The following is a 24418-nucleotide window of genomic DNA, read 5'->3' as shown; positions in this document are numbered from 1 at the left end:
GTGGCCTAACATGGAGAAGGAAGTAAGGTCATTTGTCCTGTCCTGTGAGGTTTGCACCAGAACCAAGAACCCACGACAGCGTCCCCAGGGTCTCCTGCATCCTCTGACCATTCCCCGGCGTCCCTGGTCCCACGTGGCAGTCGACTTTATCACGGGTCTCCCTGAGTCACAAGGTAACACGGTCATTTTGGTCTTAGTTGACAGATTCTCCAAGGCCTGCCGCTTCATACCACTGTGCAAACTCCCCTCTGCTCTTGAAACTGCGAAACTTTTGTTTAATCATGTCTTCCGAGTCTTTGGTCTTCCACAGGACATCGTCTCAGACCGAGGGCCCCAGTTCTCCTCCCGAGTGTGGCACGGGTTCTGCAAGGTCATCGGAGCCACTGCCAGCCTCTCCTCTGGGTTTCACCCACAGTCTAATGGTCAGACGGAGAGGCTCAACCAGGACCTGGAAACCACCCTGCGAGGCCTGGCTATGGATAACCCGACATCGTGGAGCACCTGGCTGCCATGGGCGGAGTACGCCCACAACACCCTGCAGTCATCGGCCACCAAGCTGTCGCCATTCCAGTGCCAATTCGGGTTCCAGCCACCTCTGTTCCCGGACCAGGAGAAGGACGCGGGGGTGCCCTCGGTCAACCAATATGTGAGACGGTGTCGCAAGACCTGGAGCAAGGTCAGGAAGACCCTCATACAGACCTCCAGAACCAACCAGACTCAGGCCAACCGCCATAGAAGACCTGCACACGCTTTCCGCCCTGGGCAGCGTGTTTGGCTGTCCACTAAGGACCTTCCACTGCGGGTGGAGAACCGCAAGCTTGCTCCTCGCTACATTGGCCCCTTCAAGGTGGTGCGCAGGGTGAACCCTGTCTCCTACCGGCTCCAGTTGCCCCGGACTCTGAGGATCAACCCCACTTTCCATGTTTCCCTGTTACGGCCCGTACTGACGTCTACGTATGCCCCTGCCCCTAGGAACCCCCCACCCCCCCGCATCTTCCAGGGGCAGACTGTGTTCACTGTGAATCGCCTGCTTGACTCCCGCCGGGTCCGCGGCGGGTTGCAATATCTGGTGGACTGGGAGGGCTATGGTCCTGAGGAGCGCTGCTGGGTTCCTGCTCGGGATGTCCTTGATAAAGAACTATGTCGGGACTTCCATTCGGCCCATCCGGATCGCCCTGGGAACGTCAGGAGACGCTCCTAGAGGGGGGGGTCCTGTTAGGACTAGGACTGTTTTGGCCTCTAGAGGCCGCTGTTATTTCCTTTTCATGTCGTGTTCATTTTGGCCTCTAGAGGCCGCCACTGTTCCTGTGTTTTGAGTTTGTGTTAATTGCCTAATTATCTTCACCTGTGTCCTTAATTAGTTTGTGTATTTATACCCCTGAGTTCAGTCCTCTTGTCACGAGTCTTTGTGCTGTTATGTTTATCTCCAGTTTCCTTTGTACTGTGTTTTTTGATCTTCTTAGCTTTTGTATTTTTGCACTTTGCTTTTCTTTTGGATTATACTCTTTGGTTTTTTTTTGTCTTTTGTTTTGCCCTGTATATAGTGTATATAGTTTAAATAAACCTTTTGATTCTTTTTCTACTTCCGCCTCACGCCTCTGCATTTGAGTCATCCCCCTGGTGGCCTAGTGGGGGTTTGCTGGATTATCACACCAACGAACCAGGTTCGAATCCCAGCAAAACCCTAACAGATGACATGTCAGATGCTGAAGGGGTGTGTGTGAGCAGAATCTGTGGCAGGGGGCAGAGGGGGGAGGAGGGGCAGAACAGGGAGGGAGTTGAGCCTCCTGACTGCCTGATGAAAGAAACTGTTCTTGAGCCTGCTGGTTTTGGCCCAGAGACTCCGCAGTCTCCTCTCCGATGGCAGCAGGCTGAAGAGGCTGTGAGATGGGTGGGTGGGGTCACCTGCAATCCTGATGGCTTTGCGGGTGAGGCGGGAGTTATAAATATCCGTTAGAGAAGGGAGAGAGACACCAATGATCCTCTCAGCTGCTCTCACGATGTGCTGCAGAGACTTGCAGCAGGACACAGTGCAGGCGCCATACCACACGGTGATGCAGCTGGTCAGGATGTTCTCGATGGTGCCTCTGTAGAAAGTGTGCATGATGGGGGCCAGGGCTCTTGCTCTTCTCAGTTTGCGGAGGAAGTACAGACGCTGTTGGGCTTTTTTGGCCAGTGATGCGGTGTTGTTGCTCCAGGACAGGTCATCAGAGATGTGCACATCCAGAAACTTGGTGCTGCTCACCCTCTCCACTGCAGCACCGTCGATAGATAGTGGAGCATGCTGGGTGTGCTCTCTCCTGAAGTCCACAACAATCTTCTTCGTCTTCTCCACGTTCAGACGGAGATTGTTGTCCTTGCACCACATGGCCAAGCGGCTCACCTCACTCCTGTAGATTGTCTCATCGCCATTGTTGATGAGACCCACCACAGTCATGTCATCCGCAAACTTAATGAAGAGATTTGAGCTGGATGTTGGTGTGCAGTTGTGGGTCAGCAGAGTGAAGAGGAGGGGGCTTAGCACACATCCTTGGGGGGCCTCTGTGTTCAGTGTGATGGTGCTGGAGGAGTTGCTGCTGACGCGTACAGTCTGTGGTCTCCCCGTCAGGAAGTCCAGCAGCCAGTTGCACAGGGAGGTGTTGAGTCCCAGCTGGTCCAGTTTGTGAATGAGCTGCTGAGGAATGATTGTGTTGAATGCTGAGCTAAAGTCTATGAACAGCATTCTGACATACGAGTCTTTTGTCTCCAGGTGGGTGAGGGCTGAGTGGAGGGCAGTGGAGATGGCATCAACAATCGAACGGTTGGACTGGTATGCAAACTGGAAAGGATCCAGGGCGGGGGGGAGGGCAGACTTGATATGCCTCATGACTAGCCGCTCGAAGCACTTCATGAGGATGGGAGTGAGTGCGACAGGGCGGTAGTCATTGAAGCAGGAGGGAGATGGCTTCTTTGGGACCGGGATGATGGTGGTGGTTTTGAGGCACGTGGGGACAACAGCCTGGCTCAACAAGATGTTGAAGATGTCTGTAAAGACATCTGTAAGCTCCTCGGCACAGTCTCTCAGGACACGACTGTGCCGAGGAGCTCACAGATGTCTTTACAGACATCTTGACAAAGCATTCAGTTGCTGTCCCACCAATAATCCCTGCAGGACAAGTTTTACTCATGACATGTTAAGTGAATTTAAGTTAGCTTAATCAAGCCAACTTTAGCATGAAGCTAGCGGTCCCATTCATTTTCGCCAGGTCACGGTGTTTTGGAAAACTTCATAGGAAATTCATCACAGACTGATTGTTGAGTGACATTTACCAAAGCTAGCAAACGTATACATGATCTGTTAAGGACTTCTTATAACATTAACTTACTGTCGCAGAAATAGCAGGATGGTGAGCCTTTAGATGCCTCTTGAGGTTGGTCGTATTCTTGCTACATAGTTTATAGCCACAGCATGTACCTCTGTCTCCCACTACAAGGCATTCCATTTTATTTTCTGCTGGATTATGTGTAAAGTATGTCCATAAATCATCACGTCTTTTCTGCCCACCAAGCCCTTGTGTTGGCGTTACCGCCGCCATGGTCCATGAACTGTGTGTGGCTGCCCTGGTGTGCACTGTGCCCGGACATGCCTGGTGGTGGGCGTGACCAAACAAGGACAGGATGCAGGTGCATTGCTGATGTTTTCAGTATTTGGCAGACAGATTGCACGCACCGTTGGAGGAAACGCCATGCATTTTGATAGTCCTATAGCCAACCCACTAACATTTTTGTCTCGTCACGTCAATGAAAACAACAGATACGTCTCGTCATATTTTCGTGATCAAAGAGTTATGTTTAGCTCGTCTTAGTCATGAAAAAAGGTGCGTTAACGAAATCATTTCATCATCATCAACAAAAACAACACTGCTAGCATTGCAACTTCAAATCCCCTTCTCAACACAGAGCTTTGTGGTATCTCGATCTAGCTGATGTTTAACTTTCAAAACTACAGTGCCTTGAAAAAATATTCATACCCCTTGAACTTTTTCAAATTTTTCCACCTTACAACCACGAGCTTAAAAGTTTTTTATTGAGATTTTGTGATAGACCAACACAGAGTAGCACATAATTGTGAAGTGAAACGAAAATGATAAATGGTCTTCAAAATTTTAAACAAATAAAAATCTGAAAAATGTGGTGTGCATTAGTATTCAGCCCCCCTGCGTCAATACTTTGTAGAGCCACCTTTTGCTGCAATTACAGCTGCAAGTCTTTTGTGGTATGTCTCTACCAGCTTTGCACATGTAGACACTGAAATTTTTGCCCATTCTTCTTTGCAAAATAGCTCAAGCTCAGCCAGATTGGATGGAGAGCGTCTGTGAACAGTAATTTTCAAGTCTTGCCACAGATGCTCAATGAGATTTAGGTCTGGACTTTGACTGGGCCATTCTAACACATGAATATTCTTTGATCTAAACCATTCCATTGTAGGTCTGGCTGTATGTTTAGGGTCATTGTCTTGCTGGAAGGTGAATCTCCTTCCCAGTCTCAAGTCTTTTGCAGCCTCCAACAGGTTTTCTTCCAGGATTGCCCTGCATTTAGCTCCATTCATCTTCCCATCAACTCTGACCAGCTTCCCTGTCCCTGCTGAAGAAAAGCATCCCCATAGCATGATGCTGCCACCACCATGTTTCACAGTGGGGATGGTGTGTGCAGGGTGAAGAGCAGTGTTAGTTTTCTGCCACACATAGTGCTTTGCATTTAGGCCAGAAAGTCCAACTTTGGTCTGATCTGACCAAAGCACCTTCTTCCACATGTTTGCTGTGTCCCCTACACGGCTTCTGGCAAACTGCAAATGGGACTTCTTATGCCTGTCTTTCAACAATGGCTTTCTTCTTGCCACTCTTCCAAAAAGGCCAGATTTGTGGAGTGTACGACTTATAGTTGTCCTGTGCACAGATTCTCCCACCTGAGCTGTGGATTTCTGCAGCTCCTCCAGAGTGATCATGGGCCTCTTGGCTGCTTCTCTGACCAGTGCTCTCCTTGCTTGCTCTGTCAGTTTAGGTGGATGGCCATGTCTTGCTAGGTTTGCAGTTGTGCCATACTTTTTCCATTTTTGAATGATGGATTTAACAGTGCTTCTTGAGATGTTCAGAGCTAGGGATATTTTTTTATAACCTAACCCTGCTTTAAACTTCTCCAGAACTTTATCCCTGACCTGTCTGGTGAGTTCTTTGGTCTTCGTGATGCTGTCTGTTCTTCAGTGTTCTCTAACAAACCACTGAGGCCTTCACAGAACAAGTGTATTTATGCTGAGAGTAAATTACACACAGTAGGACTCTATTAACTAATTAGATGACTTCTGAAGGCAATTGATTGCACTGGATTGTATTTAGAGGTATCAGAGTACAAGGGGCTGAATACTAATGCACACCACATTTTTCAGATTTTTATTTGTTTAAAATTTTGAAGACCATTTATCATTTTCGTTTCACTTCACAATTATGTGCTACTCTGTGTTGGTCTATCACATAAAATCTCAATAAAAAACTTTTAAGTTCGTGGTTGTAAGGTGGAAAAATGTGAAAATGCTCAAGGGGTATGAATACTTTTTCAAGGCACTGTATTAACTCCTGTCACATCATGCAAGCCTTAATGTTGCCTATAGATATCTGTATTGTACAAAGAACCACAACTGCACAATTGTCATAATGTAACTTTTATTTGCTTGTTTGTCTTTAGGTGATTGTCATGTCCAGTCATGAGACCATTCGTGTTCTAGAGGTTGAAGTGGACGCAGCTGTGCCCTCCCCAGGAACGCGTGTGAAAACTGAGGCAGGAGCAGAAGAGGGGAGAGGAAAAGCTTTAGAGCCAGCAGAGGGGGCTACTCAGGATAAACAAACAGCATCCAGTACCATCCCCACAGGTGGGGGGACTATTGCACACATGCTTATTTTGTTCCACTTTATTCTGTGATGTTCTGGTCACAGCTACTCAACATTTTGAATGTCTCTTATGTTAATCTTCACAGTTTCTAATGAGGCTGCAGCCCCTTCTGTTCAGAATGTTGCAATTCCGATAAGTCTCTCTTTGCCTCACCCTCAGACCAGCATGCCTATCTCTATCCAGGCCTGTCCACAGGTGAGCTAGTCATAAGTCTATACAGTTTGTAACTCCACAGATAAGATGACTGGAAGGTTTGACTACAAGCCCCAGGACTGACAGATGGCAACTGTTGCTCTTGAGCAAGGTCCTTGACCCTTACCTGTTTAGCAGTATCAATGGACTTGTTGGCTGCTTTAGATAAAATCATCAATTAAAACTGCCAAAAATAAATTGAATTCCTTGTTTTATATTGTGATATCTCCTTTAAGGTTCTGACCCAGGATGGCCTTGCTACTCTGATGACTGGCATGATTGCCCAGCAAAGCACTCTGAGCCAGCCTCTGCTAATTCCACTAAGTATGGCAGGCTCTGTGGGTGGGCAAAATGGCCTGGCACTACTGACCCTTCCAGCAACCACACTAGCCACTCTACCAGGTTTCGGTGCTGGTGGCCCAGCTGGAGGGCTGATTAAGCTACCTTTTGCTGGCCTGCAGGGTAAGGTGCTGTTTAGAGCTGGAAATAATTGACCTATGAATCAGTGAATAATTCATTCAAGCTTACTTACAAAGTATACTGTGACATAATCAAAAAAATGCAGCATTTTATAGGAGATCTGAGCAGTTATAGGTTACTCTTTTGTTGTACTCAGTATTTTCAAATGGTATTTTCAAACATTACTACTATTTTCATCAAATAGGATGCACCAATGGAAGGTTACATATGTATTTAAGATGTTGGGATGAATGGGGAAGTTGAATAAATGTAGGAAGGCATTTTATAGGCGTTATGTAATATACAGTGTCTTGCAAAATTATTCATCCCCCTTGGTGTTTGTCCTGTTTTGTCGCATTACAAGCTGGAATTAAAATACATCCATTAGCACCATTCAATTTACACGACATGCCTACCACTTTAAAGGTTCAAATTGGGTTTTTTGTTGGTTTGTTTTAAACTCTGACACAAACAACAATTAAGATGAAAAAACAGAAATCTGGAGTGTGCCAAGGTATTCACCCCCTTTCATATGAAACTCCTAAATAAGAGCTGGTCCAACCAATTCACTTCATACGTCACATCATTAGTTGATTAAGATCCACCTGTGTGCAGTCAAAGTGTCACATGATCTGTCACATGATGTCTGTATAAATCAACCTGTTCTGGAAGGACCCTGACTCTGCAACACTACTGAGCAAGCAACATGAAAACCAAGGAGCACTCCAAACAGGTCAGAGACAAAGTTGTGGAGAAGTATAGATCAGGGTTGGGTTCTAAAAAATATCCCAAACTTTGAATATCCCAAAGAAAAAAAAAATAAGACACATTTGGAGTTTGCCCAACAGCATGTGACAGACTCCTTAAGCTCATGGAAGAAGATTACCTGGTCAGATGAGACTAAAATTGAACTTTTTGGCAATCATGGAAAACGCTATGTGTGGTTTTGTTAGTTTTTTTTTTCTTTTTTATCAGACATCTAATTTTTTAGGTTTGTTTACCTGACATGTTTCGACGTACGACTGTCGTCTTCCTCAGAGTGTCACCGGATGTTATTGGTGACGCATCTTTTATCAGCTGATGTTTCCGAAGGCGTGGCCTTCCTGTCTGGATTGACAGGTCGGTCACGCCTTCTACTGTCAGTTCGTCCCCTGCAAGATGGCACTCCAGGTATGGGAGAGCATGTATGCTCCCTCATCTCGGTTGATGACAGGACAGGAAGGCCACGCCTTCGGAAACATCAGCTGATAAAAGATGCGTCACCAATAACATCCGGTGACACTCTGAGGAAGATGACAGTCGTACGTCAAAACATGTCAGGTAAACAAACCTAAAAAATTAGATGTCTGATAAAAAAGAAAAAAAACTAACAATATTCAATATAAGACATAATGAACGTAATCGAAAGGCTATGTGTGGTGCAAACCCAACACCCTGAGATTACCATTCATGGAGCATGGTGGTGGCAGCATCATGCTGTGGGGATGTTTTTCATCTGCAGGGACAGGAAAGCTGGTCAGGATTGAAAGAAAGATGGATGGCACTAAATACAGGGCAATTCTGAAGGAAAACCTGTTTGAGTCAGCCAGAGGTTTGAGACCGGAACAAAGGTTCACATTCCAGCAGGACAATGACCCTAAACATACTGCTAAAGCTACACTGGAATGGTTTAAAGGGAAACATTTAAATGTCTTGGAATGGCCTAATCAAAGCCCAGACCTCCATCCAATTGAGAATCTATGGCATAACTTGAAGGTTGCTGTACACCAACACAACACATCTAACTTGAAGGAGTTGGAGCAGTTTTGTCTTGAAGAATGGGCAAAAATCCCAGTGGTTTGATGTGCTAAGCTAATAGAGACACACCCCAAGAGACTTACAGCTGTAATTGCAGCAAAAGGTGGTTCTACAAAGTATTGCTGGGTTTCATGTGACGTCACGTCCGCCTCATTAATTATTCAAAACTTAAGCTGGTGGTTTGACAAAGCGTTTGTATGGAGAAGGTGCATTAGTGGGGCAGCATAGCTAACCTATTGTGCATTTTGTGATACAAGCACCAAATTTGGCACAAATGTACATTGACATATGGCGAACATTTTCAGATATTGAGCCACTCGGAATTCTCTCTTCATGTCCGCCATATTGGAATTCAAAATGGCTGCCATTTGAAATCTACATTTGCGCTTATCTGTGGGTCTAAAATTGCTATTGACTCGATTCTGGTGCCTAAATGTAGGTCAGCAACAGCTCACCTCCGTCAAGAATGACCGTGAACTCTTCGCACGCCTGTACATTGGCTGCCAGACGAGGGATGGAAACCTTGAGGAGTTCTTTCGTCATGAGAACCAGGCATGTCCTTCTGCACTGTCTGATGGTGGAAACCTCTTCACTGGTACCAAGAGTGATCTCATCACATGTTTGGAAGAAATCTCCGACGCTAAGACAGAGACTCCTGTCACTACCTGTATAGTGCTTGATGGAGCAGCTATCGTCCAGATGCTGAAGCCGGCTGCATCAAAGACCTTTGAAGAGTACGCACATCAGCTCTTCATTCCATATATATCTACTAAGCTGCAAACAGTGTCACGCCTGGATCTGATCTGGGATACTTACCTTGCTGATTCACTGAAAGGTAGTACACGTGCAAAGCGGGGACAAGGCGTGCGGAGACGTGTGGTGGCCGCCGCATCCATACCAGGAAACTGGCAGAACTTCCTACGAGTGGACAGCAACAAGACCGAGCTGTTTAAGTTTCTCTCAACAGCTCTCTTGGAATGGTTTGACCAGGAGGACAAGCAACTCGTCATTACTGATGGAGAGGCAGTGCTCAGCAAGCCACTACTACCAGATCTGACTTCACTCGACCCATGCAACCATGAAGAGGCTGACAGTCGGATGTTGCTGCATGCATCTCACGCAGCTAAGCACGGACACCATTCAATAGTCATCCGGACTGTAGACACCGATGTTGTGGTGCTGGCAGTGTCCGTGGTACAGGAATTGCAACCAGAAGACAAACTATGGCTGGCATTCGGAACAGGCCGAAGTTTCCGATACCTAGCAGCACATGAAATAGCAGCTGGACTGGGACCAGAGAAGGCTCGTGCACTGCCCATGTTCCACGCTCTAACTGGATGCAATACTGTGTCAAGCTTTGCTAGACATGGCAAGAAGACTGCATGGGCAGTCTGGACAGTACTGCCAGAGTTAACTGAGGCGCTGATGCAGCTGTCTTCCGCACCAAGTGACATACCAAATGATGCAATGTGCATCATCGAGAGGTTCGTGATCCTGTTGTATGATCGAACCAGTAAATGCACGGACATTGACAAGGCCAGGAGGAAACTCTTCGCAAGGAAAAACAATGTGCAGCTGATCCCTCCAACGAAGGCAGCTTTAGAGGAACATGTCAAGAGGGCAGTAGTATATCAAGGTGGACATGTGTGGGGTCAGATACTGCTGCCAGCACCAGAACTCCCACCACCAACCAACTGGGGTTGGTCAGTGACTGGAGGACAATACACACCATACTGGACCAGGCTACCTGAGGCAGCTCACACCTGCATTGAGCTGGTTTCTTGCAAGTGCCAGAAAGGGTGTGTGAGACGCTGCAAGTGCAAGAAGGCTGTCCTTAAGTGCACAGCCCTCTGTGTGTGTGAAGGGGACTGCACATGAAGATGAGTCCACAACATTCATTTACTTGTGGCAGTGCTGAACTGGTTAACATGACACTGTTTATGTACACATATCTTCAGTACCGATGTATACCTAGCCTCAAATACCAGACCATTGTAGAATGTCAGTACACACCCAACCTTATATATTACACCATAGCATGTCAGAATTTTAACTAAGATATTTAATGACCTAAGACATGTATCAAAAGTATAAAACTCAATTAGTAGTTGAAGTAAGTCGATATTTTTATTTAGAGTTATACAGGGAAAGCTAGTTTTGAGAAGTTTACGTTGTTTTGTGTTAATGTTCACACTATTTTTGTGGATATTCAGACGTAACCCCGAATTGATCATTTTGTGATATTGATTGAAGGAATGGAGAAAACTAATCAACCAAATCTCTTATGAAAGGTGCCATATCAAACCTAGAACACAGAATCTAATCAATAACTCAAACTTGTCAAAACAATTTTACTTCACAGACTTTGAGTAAAATACATGATGATGAATATTCATCTCATGAATTAAGTGGAGTACTGTAATAAAGTATGTCATTTTGAAAAATGGATACCAGCAAATATTGTCATGTACTATAAAAATATTTGACCCAGAGGTAATCGCACATGTAGAATTCAAGTGGTGGCCATTTTGAAATCCAGTATGTTGGCTAATTTATAAAGATACACAATGCAGATTGTACCCATTGGATTCCTTTCCTCCCAAAACATACATTTGGACACCAGAATCGAGTCAATAGCAGCATTAGACCCAAAGATAATCGAAAATGTAGATTTCAAACAACGGCCATTTTGAAATCCAATATGGCGGCTCATTGGTACAAAATATGCAATGCAGATTGTTACCATTGGATTCCTTGCCCCCCAAAACATACATTTAGACACCAGAATCGAGTCAATAGCAGCATTAGACCCAAAGATAATCGAAAATGTAGATTTCAAATGGCGGCCATTTTGAATTCCAATATGGCGGACATGAAGGGAGAATTCCGAGTGGTTCAATATCTGAAAATGTTCGCCATATATCAATGTACATTTGTGCCAAATTTGATGCTTGTATCACAAAATGCACAATCCTTTTGAATATTTGAGCTAAACCGCCCCACTACATTGCTCACATGAAGAATGCCTTATGCTTGTGTTGTTTTAAGTTGTTCGAATCAATCAAACTGTAAAACTGATAAGTTTTGTCAGGGTTCCCCGTGAACTAATAAAGGGTGAACAAACGCAGGATTTCACAAAGACGTCGAGAAAGGTGGCTTTTGAGCCTCTCACTGAAATCGAAGGGAGCCAAGTCGAAGCATGCTCGAATTTGCAATGATCACTTGGTGAAAGGTTTGTATATCCCTCTTAGCTATGTCGTTAGTGTTTTCCAAGTACTTTTCTTACTGTGTCATTATTTTGTAGTACTATTTTTAGTCACGAAGCGCTAAAGTCCCCAGCTGTTTCTTTGTTTACTCCTCACAAAGTCCATATGCATGAAAGTCATGACAAAATTCTTACCCAGCCATACAGTTATAATACACTGTGATCACTTCATCTTGTTTAAATAAGATCCAGGTCTTTGAAGGGATTTCTGATTATCTTTGTGAATGATTTACCGGAGAGATTAGAGCGAACACAAGTGAGAATCAAGCGAATTGTTGTTTGTTTACACTTCAACTTGGAGCGCTTCGTTGTAAGACACGAACAAAAAGCTTAAAAACAAAAAACATACTTACACGGGCAAAAACAATACAGGATTCATTCAGCAGCGACTTGATACTGAGGTCCTTTACCCAGCCACATACAAAAAAGTTATAAGCCTCCATACTCTTTCACGCTTTCATCTGTTTTGCAGTGTAGAAGGATGTCTGCGACACCAGACAGTTCGAGATGTCGGGGAACTCGACTGAAGGGTAGTTTTTTAGATCGTATGACACATCCTTCTTTCCCAGACTGTAGGGGTCTATTCCATTGCACTTCTGAATATATCTAAAGCAAGCAGTGGCTTCTAGATTACGAGCATGCTCTGATAAGTTATCGCTAGTTGTTTGCACTAGGGCTGCCTTTAGACCACCAGCTATATTTCACTGCTAAGAAAAGTAATGTGACCGAAACTAGGGCTGCGCAGTATACACGGTATGATGGTAGAAATGATATAAATTTAGCCACGGTAGAGATTTGTTCTCTGCCATCATACCGTCGATGACGTCATCGCACCTGCCTCTGTGTGAAAATGGCCACAAGCACAGGAACGGCAGAGAAGGAGGAGCTAGTCAAAAAAAAAAATGGTGCTTTGGACGTGGTTTGGGTTTAAAAAGTCGGATGTTGAGCAGAAAAATATCATCTGCAAAGTGTGTGGAGTAACTGTGACCGCCAACAAAGGTAACACAAGCAATTTATTTCACCATTTGAAATCAAAATATGTGCTTGAGTATGCAGAGAGCCAGAGGCTGCACTCGGCTCAAACACCGGCTCAGTCTACGAACACGGGAGGAAAGAAAAAAGTTCCCCCCCGTGACCCAACAACAGACCTCCATTGTGCAAGCCTTTTCCAAGAGTACTCCTTATGACAGAAGGAGCGCGCGGTGGAATGACATAACAAGAGCCATCACAGCACACTTGTGCAAAGACATGGTCCCTTTCCAAACGGTGGAGCGCAGCGGGTTTGAACACATGATTAAAACCCTTAGTGCCCCTTCAGAGAGGGCATTTAGCACTGGTGGCAACATTGTCACATGCCACCAGTCTGCATTAAAGCCAGAGACTGTGGACAAGCTTGTGTTTCTGGCTAACAACCTATAAAAGAGGATGGGAACTTGGAAAGCAAGTGAACTGGAGTAAACACTAAAGTTCAGTGTTGCAGCTTGTGATTTTAATTTGAAATATGCTGCTTTGTTATTGTTGTTTTTTACTGAAAAGATGCTAAGTGTACTGTAAGTGTTCCTCTCTTAAAAAATATATTGTTCAGTCAGTGACACTTTTGCACAACAGAGAAAACAAAATAAAAGTCTGTTCTGTGTACTTGAAGTAGTTATTTAGAATTGTATTTTTGTGTTCTTTAAGATGTGGAAAATTTGTTTGGTAACTTTTGCACTATTTTGGATTAGAGAAGAAAACCTTATTGTTGGCAACCAAAGTTCAGTGTTTGTGTTTGCAGCTTGATTGTAATTTGAAATATGAAACCAAATGTTCAGTGACAGTTTAAGAGAACAAAAGCCTGTTCTGTCTGTGTACTTTAAGTAGTGTTATTAGAATATCTATTTATTTTTTGTGTTCTTTAAGATGTGGAAAATTTAATGTTTGGTGTCTTTTGCACTATTTTGGATTACAGAACCTTTTCACTGTTTGTGCCATTTGCCTGATAGAAAACCTCTCTTACTTGAAGTACTGTTTACAATATCCACTTTATTTTTGTAAGAATTTTGTACTTCTGAGGCGCTGTCCTTACTTCTGTTGTTCTTCTGCACAATAAATGCTCAAATTACATTATATCTTTGCTTTTTTGTTGTTGTTTAAATCAATTTAGCTTTGCTAAGGGACTACAAAACCCATTCAGAAACACTTCCATTATAAGTTTTATACCGCAACATTTATACTGCGATATATACCGTTACCGTGAAGAGATTCAATTTATACCGTGATATGAATTTTGGGTCATACCGCCCAGCCCTAACTGAAACCTAGCAATTGACTTTGGGGGTGAATACCTATGCACACTCCAGATTTCTGTTTTTTCATCTTAATTATTGTTTGTGTCAGAATTAAAAAAAAAAAACAATTTGCACCTTTTAAATTGGTCGTGTAACAATTTGCACCTTTAAATTGGTTGTGTAAAGCAAATGGTGCTAACCCCCCAAAAATCCATTTAATTCCAGCTTGTAATGTGACAAAACAGGACAAACACCAAGGGGGATGAATACTTTTGCAAGACACTGTACATTTGAAGCTGTGACCTGATAACAGGACATAGTTAATGTGGTCTTGAAGGTACATAAGAGCTTTTTCATGAAATTGGAACATTGTGCAGTTGTCCAGTCACTTATTTTTTTTTTCCCCATGATGAACTATGTCCAGAGTCAGAATGCAAGAAGAGGTGTGTATCTATGGTTGAGAGTCTAGCCAGTGATTGGACAGGCCATGAAAAATAAATGTTGGTTTACACAATTCCCTCCAAAAGTATTGGAACAACAAGGCCAATTATTATATTTCATGCTATACACTGAAGACATTTGGGTTTGAGATCAAAAGATGACTATGGGACAGTAGATCAGAATTTCAGCTTTCATTTCCTGATATTTACATTTAGATGACTTTAATAACTGCATCAAGTCAGTGACCCACTGACATCACAAAATTATTGCATTCTTCTTTTGTGATGCCTTTTCAATCTTGTCCTGCAGCTTCTTTCATTTGTTATTTGTTTTGGGGTTCAGCGCTACTCAGTTGGGTTAAGGTCTGGTGACTGAGGTGGGGTTTACATTAGACCGTATCAGCGGATCATCAGATTAACATTTTTAAAACGATTAGCGTGCACACAGCAACACCAATACACGATTCGCGTGCACACAGCAACGCCAATACACGGATACGCTCGGCTCCGCAGGCATCCTGCGCTCCAAATCACTCCGCCCTGAACAGCGAGTGCCCTCTGGAGGGTGCGCACTCCGGCCCTGCGCAGCTCACAGAGCGCGCGAGTATAGCGCACGAGCAGTGATTCGGGACTGAGCCGCTGTGTGTGTGATCTCAGTGCATATCACTTACCACTTGCAAGTGGAAGGATGGCAAGCCTAAAGACAATCATAACTACACAATGGGCAGTATTTGCATCAGTATTTGCAGTATTTTCATACTTTTATACTCTTTAATGAAAGGTGATACAAGGCGGAAGTCTGCGCCGTTTTTCAGCAGTCGCGTCACATGACCAACGCCAGCGAATCAGGAAGGTGGATGTCACAGTGACGTTGTCCAATGACGACGCCAGCTAGAGCTCAGCACAGCGTATCTGCGTATTCTCAATGTTTACACAGCACCGGAGCAGACACGATCTGGATTGAATACGTGGACACTGGTGGATTCCCGTTTCCAGGCGTTTTAATGTAAACGGACAGTGCATCCGCGAAGAAAACGAGACAGATACGGTCTAATGTAAACTTGGCCTGAGTTGGGCAGTCTAAAAGCTTCCACCAACAACCCCCTGATGAAGTCCTTTGTTATTATGTTGGTAGTGTGTTTTGGGTCATTGTCTTGCTGCATAATGAGCTTCCTTCCTCCCAGTTAGGTTTCTCTGTAAATTATCAGCCAGAATATTTCTGTAATCTTCTGAATGCATTCTGTTGCTACAATCACAAGTTCCATCGTCAATGAAGATAAGCGGGTCCATTACAGAAGCAGCCTGAGTGGTGTTTTTGGGGTTTTCTTCACAGCTCTCAGAAAGATTGTCATCAACTGCCAATCTGTTTAGATGTCTAATTGTTAATAAACCAGTCTTCCTTCTTTTTTAGATTAGATTAGATTAGTTTCAACTTTGTCATTGCACATGTCACAGGTACAAAGCAACGAAATGCAGATTGCGTCTAACCAGAAGTGCATAGCAGTAAATAACATAAGTGCATATATATATATATATATATATATATATATATATATATATATATATATATATAAGTGCATATATACATAAATATAAATGTACAGGAATTACAGGATATGGAATGGTATAATGATATGATAGATATTTACAGTATGTTCAAAAAATGTGCAATATGAATGAACTGTAGTGCAATGGTATGATGCATAGATATTTGCAGTATATACAAAACATGGTATGAATAAACAGTAGTGCAAATGGTGATAGTGCAATGAAGTCAGTTCAAATCAATTTAGTTTGTTGGGGAGTGGGTTGCTCTGTGTGTGTGTGTGGAGGGGGGGAGGAGTTCAGCAGTGAGACAGCTGAAGGAAAAAAAATGTTCCTGAACTTGGTGGTTTTGGTCCGAAAGCTCCTGTGGCACCTTCCAGAGGGTAGGAGAGTGAACAGTTTGTGTGCTGGATGGCAGGAGTCTTTGTTGATGTTTATGGCTCTCCTGAGACATCGCTTCCTGTAGACATCCTCAATAGCAGGAAGTGAGGCTCCCACAATACGCTGGGCGATCTTCACCACCCTCTGCAGTGCCTTCTGGTCCGAGACAGAGCAGTTCCCATACCACACTGAAATACAGTTGGTTAGGATGCTCTCGATGGTACAATGGTAGAAGTTCACCAGGATGTCTGAAGAGAGGTGTTTTTTCTTCAGAGTCCTCAAGAAAAAAACACGCTGGTGAGCCTTCTTGACCAAGTTGGAGCAGTTGGTTGTCCAGGTGAGGCCCTGCGAGATGTGGATCCCCAGGAATTTGAAGCTGGTCACACGCTCCACTGCTGCACCGTTGATGTGGATGGGGGTGTGTGTCAGCATTCCTCCCGAAGTCCATGATGAGCTCCTTGGTCTTATTGGTGTTGAGCAGCAGGTTGTTCTCGCTGCACCACACAGCTAGGCGGTCCACCTCCTCCCTGTAGGCTGACTCATCGTTGTCCTTGATGAGGCCCATCACTGTGGTGTCATCCGCAAACTTGATGGTGTTAGTGTAATGTACAGGTCTGCAGTCATGACTAAAAAGGGAGTAGAGGAACAGGCTCATCGCACAGCCTTGTGGTACACCGGTGTTTAGGATGAGGGTGGAGGAGCAGTGATGGTCTAAACGAACATGTTGGGGCCTGTTGGTTAGAAAATCCAACAACCAGTTGCAGATGGGAGCACTGATGCCCAGATCTGTGAGTTTGGTGATGAGCTTAGAGGGGATGACAGTGTTAAATGCTGAACTGAAGTCTATGAACAGCATTTTGGCGTATGTGTTGCCATTATCCAGGTGTGAGAGGACAGAGTGCAGTGCTAGAGAGACTGCATCTTCTGTACTCCTGTTCTTGCGGTAGGCAAATTGGTGGGGGTCCAGGGTGGGGGGAAGACAGGATTTGAGATGTCAGGACCAGCTGCTCTAAACTCTTTGGGGGTGAGTGCTACTGGACGGTAGTCGTTGAGACATGTTTGAGTGGAGTGTTTTGGTACTGGCACGATGGAGGTGGTCTTGAAGCAGGTCGGAACGACAGCATGGGCCAAAGACATGTTGAATAAGTCCGTCAGGACCCCCGCCAGCTCCCCAGCACATGCTCTGAGCACACGTCCGGGGATGCCATCAGGGCCTGCAGCTTTATGTGGATTGATCCTGCTCAGCACTGCTTTAACATCAGTGGGGGAGAGTATTAGGGGTTGGTGGTCTGTAGTCAGCCTTGCCCTGGATGCAGACTCCTGGTTGTCCTTCTCAAACTGATCATAGAAATTGTTGAGCTTGTAGGGTTGTTGGACTTATAGTCGCTGAATGCCTTACCACATACGTCGGGGGTTGGAGTTGGAGAAATGCTCCTCAACCTCCTGTTTGTAGCAGTGTTTGGCCTTCTTGATGCCACGCTTCAGGTCAGCCCTGGCTGTACTGTAGGCTTGTACATCTCCTGATCTGAAGGCAGTGTTGCAGGCTTTCAGTAGTAGACGGACATCTCTGTTCATCTGGTGAACATTTCTGATTTGGGTACAAGATGATCATTTTCTGGGTGGTGACGTTGTCTATGGTGGTGGTGATGTAGTCCAGTACAGAGGAAGCGTAGCTCTCAATCAGTGCGTTTACATGCACATAGAGAAAATCGAATTTCTGCCGTAGCTCAACTGAAATCGAAGTTCTAAATGCCATGGAAACACCTTAGCTCGGCTGAAATCGAACCGAACTGGATTTCTCGTAATCGAGCTACGCGACCTAGATTATGCGATTGTAGCCGAGCTACTTAGTGCATGTAAACCCTATCGAGCTACGTAGTCGAGCTACTTACTTCAGCACTGCCCCTTCCGGAAGTGACGAGTGATGAGACCACAAGCGGGAAACACAACAGCCTCGGTCGGCATGACAACAGTCGTAGAAACGTGCACTTCTGGAGCAATGAGGAGATAGAGTTCATGCTTATTCAGCTTAAGGAGTTGAATATATATATATATATATATATATATATATATATATATATATATATATATCGATGTTGCTGTCCTCGTCATCGTTCTTCTTGTGAACACGGAACTGATAACTTTGTTTATACTCTCAAATAGCTCTTCTTCATGACGACAACCGGAAGTGTACCAACACGATGGGGCGTGTAGCGCCACCTGTGGCTTGGGTGCACAATGTACCTCACGCAATAGCTCGATTTCCTTGTGTGCATGTAGGATTGGATTTCTCTGGTACCCCTGCTGGGACCCTTAGCTCAATTACCGACTGTAGCTCGATTTGGATGTGCATGTAAACGCACTGAATGTCTGTGTGGGAGTGACAGGTTGCTTGAATGGCAAACATATTCCAGTCTGTGTGTTCGAATTGGTCCTGCAGCACTGAGCCCATGTTTACATTAGACCGTATCAGCGGATCATCAGATTAACGTTTTTAAAATGATTAGTGTGCACACAGCAACACCAATACACGATTTGCGTGCACACAACAATACCAATACACGGATACGCTCGGCTCCGCAGGCATCCTGAGCTCCAAATCACTCTGCCCTGAACAGCAAGTGCCCTCTGGAGGGTGCGCACTCCGGCCCTGCGCAGCTCACAGAGCGCGCGAGTGAAGCACACTAGCAGTGTTTTCGGGACTGAGCCGCTGTGTGTGTGATCCCAGCGCACATCACTTACCACTTGCAAGTGGAAGGATGGCAAGCCTAAAGACAATCATAACTACACAATGGGCAGTATTTGCATCAGTATTTGCAGTATTTTCATGCTTTTATACTCTTTAATGAAAGGTGATACAAGGCGGAAGTCCGCGCCGTTTTTCAGCAGTCGCGTCACATGACCAACGCCAGCGAATCAGGAAGGTGGATGTCACAGTGACGTTGTCCAATGAGACGCCAGCTAGAGCTCAGCACAGCGTATCCACGTATTCTGAATGTTTACACAGCACCGGAGCTGACACGATCTGGATTGAATATGTGGACGCTGGCGGATTCCCGTTTCCCGGCGTTTCCAGGCGGTTTAATGTAAACGGACAGTGCATCCGCAAAGAAAACGAGACAGATACGGTCTAATGTAAACGTAGCCTGAGTCTGTCCCCTCTGGCCACACTTTTATTGTCTTCACTATGGGTTTCACACGTTGGATGAGTGGTGAGAAACAGAGAAAGGTGATCTGACTGTTCTATATGGGGGAGGGGTGTAACTTTGTAAGCTCCAGCTATGTTGGAGTAAACATAATCCAGTGTCTTATTTCCTCTCGTGTGGCAGGTAACATGTTGATGTAGTCTGGGAAGTACTGTCTTCAAGTTGGAGTGATTAAAGTCACCCGCAAAAATAAAGGCAGCCTCTGGGTGCATTTCCTGCTGTTTGCTAATGGCTGCATGCAGTTCTCCCATTGCAAGCTTAGCATTAGCGTCTGGTGGTGTATATACAGCAGTAACGAAAACTGATGCGAGTTCTCTTGGGAGATAAAAAGGTCTACATTTAACCATGAGAAACTCCACATTAGGTGAGCGGTGTCTCTCGGCGATAAGAGTTTGTACATCAAGCTCTATTTATATAAATGCACAAAACTCCGCCTCTGGTTTTGCCTGAGCTATCTATAGTCCTGACTGCACGGACAGTGTGGTGTCCTGCTAACTCAATAGCACTGTCCGGAATACTGCTGTTTAGCCATGTCTCCATGTCACCAACAATAAATGGATTATGGACTCCAATATCATGATCTTTAGATCATGATATTGGAGTCCATAATCCATTTATTGTTGGTGATGCAGAGTCATAGTTCATCCATTTTGTTCACCAGAGACCCGACATTAGCAAGGAAAATGCTGGGTAAAGGGAGCCGATGCGGTGTTAGCCTTAGCTTAACTCATAGTCCCCCTCGCTTACCCCGCCTTTGTTTACGGTCTTGACGCCGTCTGTGAGCACTTCCGTGTGGAAGTGCTCGCAGATGGTGTCAGGACCGTAAACAAAGGCGGGGTAAGCGAGGGGGACTATGAGTTAAGCTAAGGCTAACACCGCATCGGCTCCCTTTACCCAACATTTAGCCATGCTCTGCTCTCCAGAGCAGCCTCCGGTGTTCTGGAGATCTCCAGGATGAGTTGAAGATTGGCGATAAAACTGTCGGAATTTCGTGATTCAATGTCTAAGAGCTCCTGTCTGCTGTAAGATGTTAAAGCAGTGCTGTACTGAATGAACAGTCCAGTAAGGAGCAGATAAAACACTGCTAAATCGCAAAATCTGTAGAGACACTGAGCCTCGCGTTGTTCACGTGCTGCCATCTTGGTCATATCATGCACCGCCATCTTTTTCAGGACATTCCAAATTGTTGTATTGGCTATGCTTATGCAAAGTCCCATAGACAGCTCTCTGGTCTTCATGTTGGTTGATTATTATTATTATTATTATTATTATTATTAGCTCACCGGCCATAGGCAGTGAGCTATTACCATCACGCAGCGTCCGTCCGTCCATCCACAATTCACAACAATTGCTATGCCTCCCTGAGTTTTCAGTGCATTTTGATTCTGACTGTTTTGTTTGGAAGATCAAATTATTATTGTTCTCATGAAGAGCAACTTGACTAATTATAAACGAGTATGGTTTCTCATGGTATGGCTGTGTGAGCTACTGCATCGCTGATGCTCTGGTCCTTTTCCCAGAGATGCCTACTAGTACGGATTGGCCGTATTTTGTACGGAAAAGTTACGTATCGGTAAATACGATGTTACGGCAAACAGTGTTATTCTGTACGGAATTATTATAAAGTCTTAAATTCCAGTGAGTTGTTTTTAAATGTCCAAGCGACTTTTTCAATCCATGCGCGATTCACGGCTAGGCTATTTATTTTTACAACAACCACACATGCTGTGTGTGACATGCGCAGATTCCGCACATGCTGTGTGTGACATGCACAGATTCCGCACATTTGTTCGCGCTATTTTCGATACGGTAGAATGGCCGTGCATTACACCCAGTCAAAAGGGCAATGGATACGCGCACTGCAAACTGTGTAGAACTGACATTAACATGACTGCAGGCGGCATGTCAACTACAAAAAAAAAACATATGGAGTATGCTGAAATGGCGAGTCAGGCGGAAAGTAAATCTGGGGGTATCCAGCAGTTTTTTACGAAATCTGTGGATGAAAAGACACGGAACGTGACACATGCTGAAGCGGTGATGGTTGACCTATGCTTGGAGTTGAACTTGCCAATTAGTGCCGCCTGCAGTCATGTTAATGTCAGTGAGTTAAACTTATTCAGTTTCTTTTTACATGTATGATTTTTATTCACCGAAATATCAAACACTGGCTGTACTTCTTTAATTCAAAGTCTTTTCAGTGTTGCAAGTACAAATGTACATGTACTGTAGTATGATCAAAAACAGAATTTTATGATTAGTGCTGTTGGGATTGTGGCAAAAAAATTGATCATTCCACTGTTTTAAATACAATTATAAATGTCATTTTATTCAATGTCTCTTCTGAAGCATTATGCTGAAGTATTTATATATTGGGACATTAAGATAACAATGTTGGACTCTCTTTGGCATGAAATAAGAGATTTTTTTTTTTAATTTTATTAGAATCTGTTAACAGGTAGAACATTTTGCCAGGCAATATAATATAATACTTTTGAGGAGTTACATTCAATACCAATGACTGGTAGTCAACCGTAATGTCTGCAAACAGGGAACACTATTGTATTTATAAAAATGTGATATATTGTATGCTCTAGAAATTTGTTGAGTGGAAATTCAGTTGAGATGGCTGCTCGCGTTTTGTTTATTCAATTCACACAAAACAGTACTTTTTAATAATTTAAATGTTAAACATATTGGTATATACACCTCTTTATAATGGAAATGCGCATAAATTAATGTTACTGAAAGTCATTCCAAAATACTGAAAAATGTTTTCAAGAATACTGAAATTCAAAATTTGGGGTAGGCATCTCTGTTTTCCTTTTTAACAACAGATGCAGTCTTTACAGGTGAAACCCAGGGCTCAAACAAAGAGTAGACATTCAGAGCTATCAACTGTTTAAACATTTAATCTGACAGGGCACACCTGGGCAACACAAAACACTTGTCAGTCACATATTCCAATATTTTTGATGACTTGGAAAAATTGGTGGGTTCAAACAAAAGGTCCGACCTTCCAAATGAACACATTTAGATATAAATACCAAAAAATGAAAGCTGAATTCTAACTGAATAGAGAAACAGATGTTTCAACTCTGACATGCCAGCTAAAGTTGAGATGGTATGGGAAATGCAAAAACAAAACAAAAAAAACCCAGTGATTTCTAAATTGGCATTGACTTGTATTTCATTGCAGACAGTATGGTCCAAGAGATTTCATGTTTGTCTGATCAACTTCATTTCATTTCTTAATATAAATCCATTCCTATGTTTCAGGTCTGTAACACATTCAAAAAAGTTAGGACAGGGGCAATTTAGAGTTATAAACAATTTAAATAATGTGATTTGAAACCGGTGATGTCAACAGGTGATTGTAATCATGATTTGGTACAAAAGCAATATCCAGGAAAGGCCAAGGCTGTGTCTGAAATCACTTACTCATTCACTACTCCCTACTCACTATATAGGGAATTCTACATAGAGGACTATATTGTGAGCTCATTGGTAAAATGAAAAAACACTTTCGGACACTACTCCGCCGCGCTGTTATTTACATCGTTACTGTCACACAATGTGCCAGATCAGTCAGCTGGTGGGTTTTCAAAATAATAAATACATAGATGTATTTTTGTGATAATACTGAGCGTATTTCCCACATTAATAAATACAAAGTACTTTGTGTCTGCTGCATCTTTCAGTTCTTTTAAATCAAGGCTGAATACTTTTTCTTCTTTACTGCTACCTTTTATTAAATCAAATTTGAGGCTTTTGATTAATTCCTCGCTCTGCACTGTAACTTTTATTCTTGTATTTTGTCTTATTTTAGCTTTTTTCTATTCTCTTACTATTTTTAATTGTACTTGAACATCCATTGTTTCTTCGTCTGTCCATTCACCCCAGCACCCTTTTTTCATTTTTTTTTAAGCGCAACAATGCATCATGGTATATATTGCTTGGTTAGTGACCATCAGTTGTACACTACTTTTCACAGTGCATTGTGGGATACTATGAGTCCACTATATATAGAATAATAATTCTCACTATACATTCGGACAGCACTACAAAATGGTGAACTCACTATGTAGTCCATTATATAGTGAGTACTGAGTGATTTTGGGCACAGGGCAAGTCTTTGAGGAGCAAAAATGTGCCGAGGATCTCCAGTTTATCAATAAATGCATGAGGAAAATTATTGAAATGTTTAAAAACAATGTTCCTCAAAGAAAGATACAAAGAAATTTGGATGAAAAAGACCATCCAGACTGTTACCAGCAACAAGTCCAAAAGCCAAGGTGTGTCATAGTATGGAGTTGTCAGCGGCCTTGGCAAGGGTAACTGTGATGGAGCATGAATGCAGAAAAGTACACTGATCTTTTGGAGCAACATATGCTGCTTTCAAGATGACACCTTTTCCAGGGATATTTCAAAAAGACAATGCAAAACCATATTCTGCACACATTACAAAGGCATGGCTGTGGAAGAAGGTGCCAGTTCCCTCTGTCCCCAATAGAGAATGTGTGCTGAGTGTTGCAAGAACCAAAACTGAAATGTTCAATTTAACAATTAAATTTGAGTAAAACAGCAAATAATATGCTGCTATTGTTTTGAGTGCAATACAAGTCAAAGATTATTTAAAAATCATTGTTTTCAGTTTTAATTTCAACATACTGTCCCAGCTTTTTCTGATTTGGGGTTGTAATTCCCGAAATGTAAAAAGTACACAGAAGAGAATGTAAACAATGCCCCTTAAGATGTGGCTGTTTTTGCTGCAAACAGCCCCTCTGATTTTCCTCTCGTAATGCCTTTGTAATGTGTGTTACATGACTCAAGCATGGATTTTCCTATAACAAAACTCCCTTTCCCGTTTTACTCATTATTTAATAATTTGAAGCTGGGCGTGATGGTGGAAAGAGACGCACAGTGCAAGGAATACTCATTGGT

The 24418-nt window shown here is 43.5% G+C and overlaps 1 protein-coding gene across 7 annotated transcripts in view; it reads left to right on the top strand.

The window, feature by feature from the left end:
* pou6f1 (POU class 6 homeobox 1) overlaps positions 1 to 24418 on the top strand; it is a 156098-nt gene that overhangs the window by 58105 nt on the left and 73575 nt on the right. For all 7 annotated transcript variants that reach the window (XM_060937326.1, XM_060937321.1, XM_060937323.1 and 4 more), the window contains 3 exons: positions 5719 to 5902; positions 6008 to 6117; positions 6351 to 6576. In XM_060937326.1, coding sequence (XP_060793309.1) covers positions 5719 to 5902; positions 6008 to 6117; positions 6351 to 6576 — 520 coding nt within the window. The remainder of the gene's footprint in view (positions 1 to 5718; positions 5903 to 6007; positions 6118 to 6350; positions 6577 to 24418) is intronic.

This window comes from Neoarius graeffei, chromosome 13 (genome assembly GCF_027579695.1).
Source record: "Neoarius graeffei isolate fNeoGra1 chromosome 13, fNeoGra1.pri, whole genome shotgun sequence".
Taxonomy (NCBI): domain Eukaryota; kingdom Metazoa; phylum Chordata; class Actinopteri; order Siluriformes; family Ariidae; genus Neoarius; species Neoarius graeffei.
The sequence above is the reverse complement of the archived record's forward strand: the minus strand, read 5'-3'. Positions and strand labels throughout refer to the sequence as shown.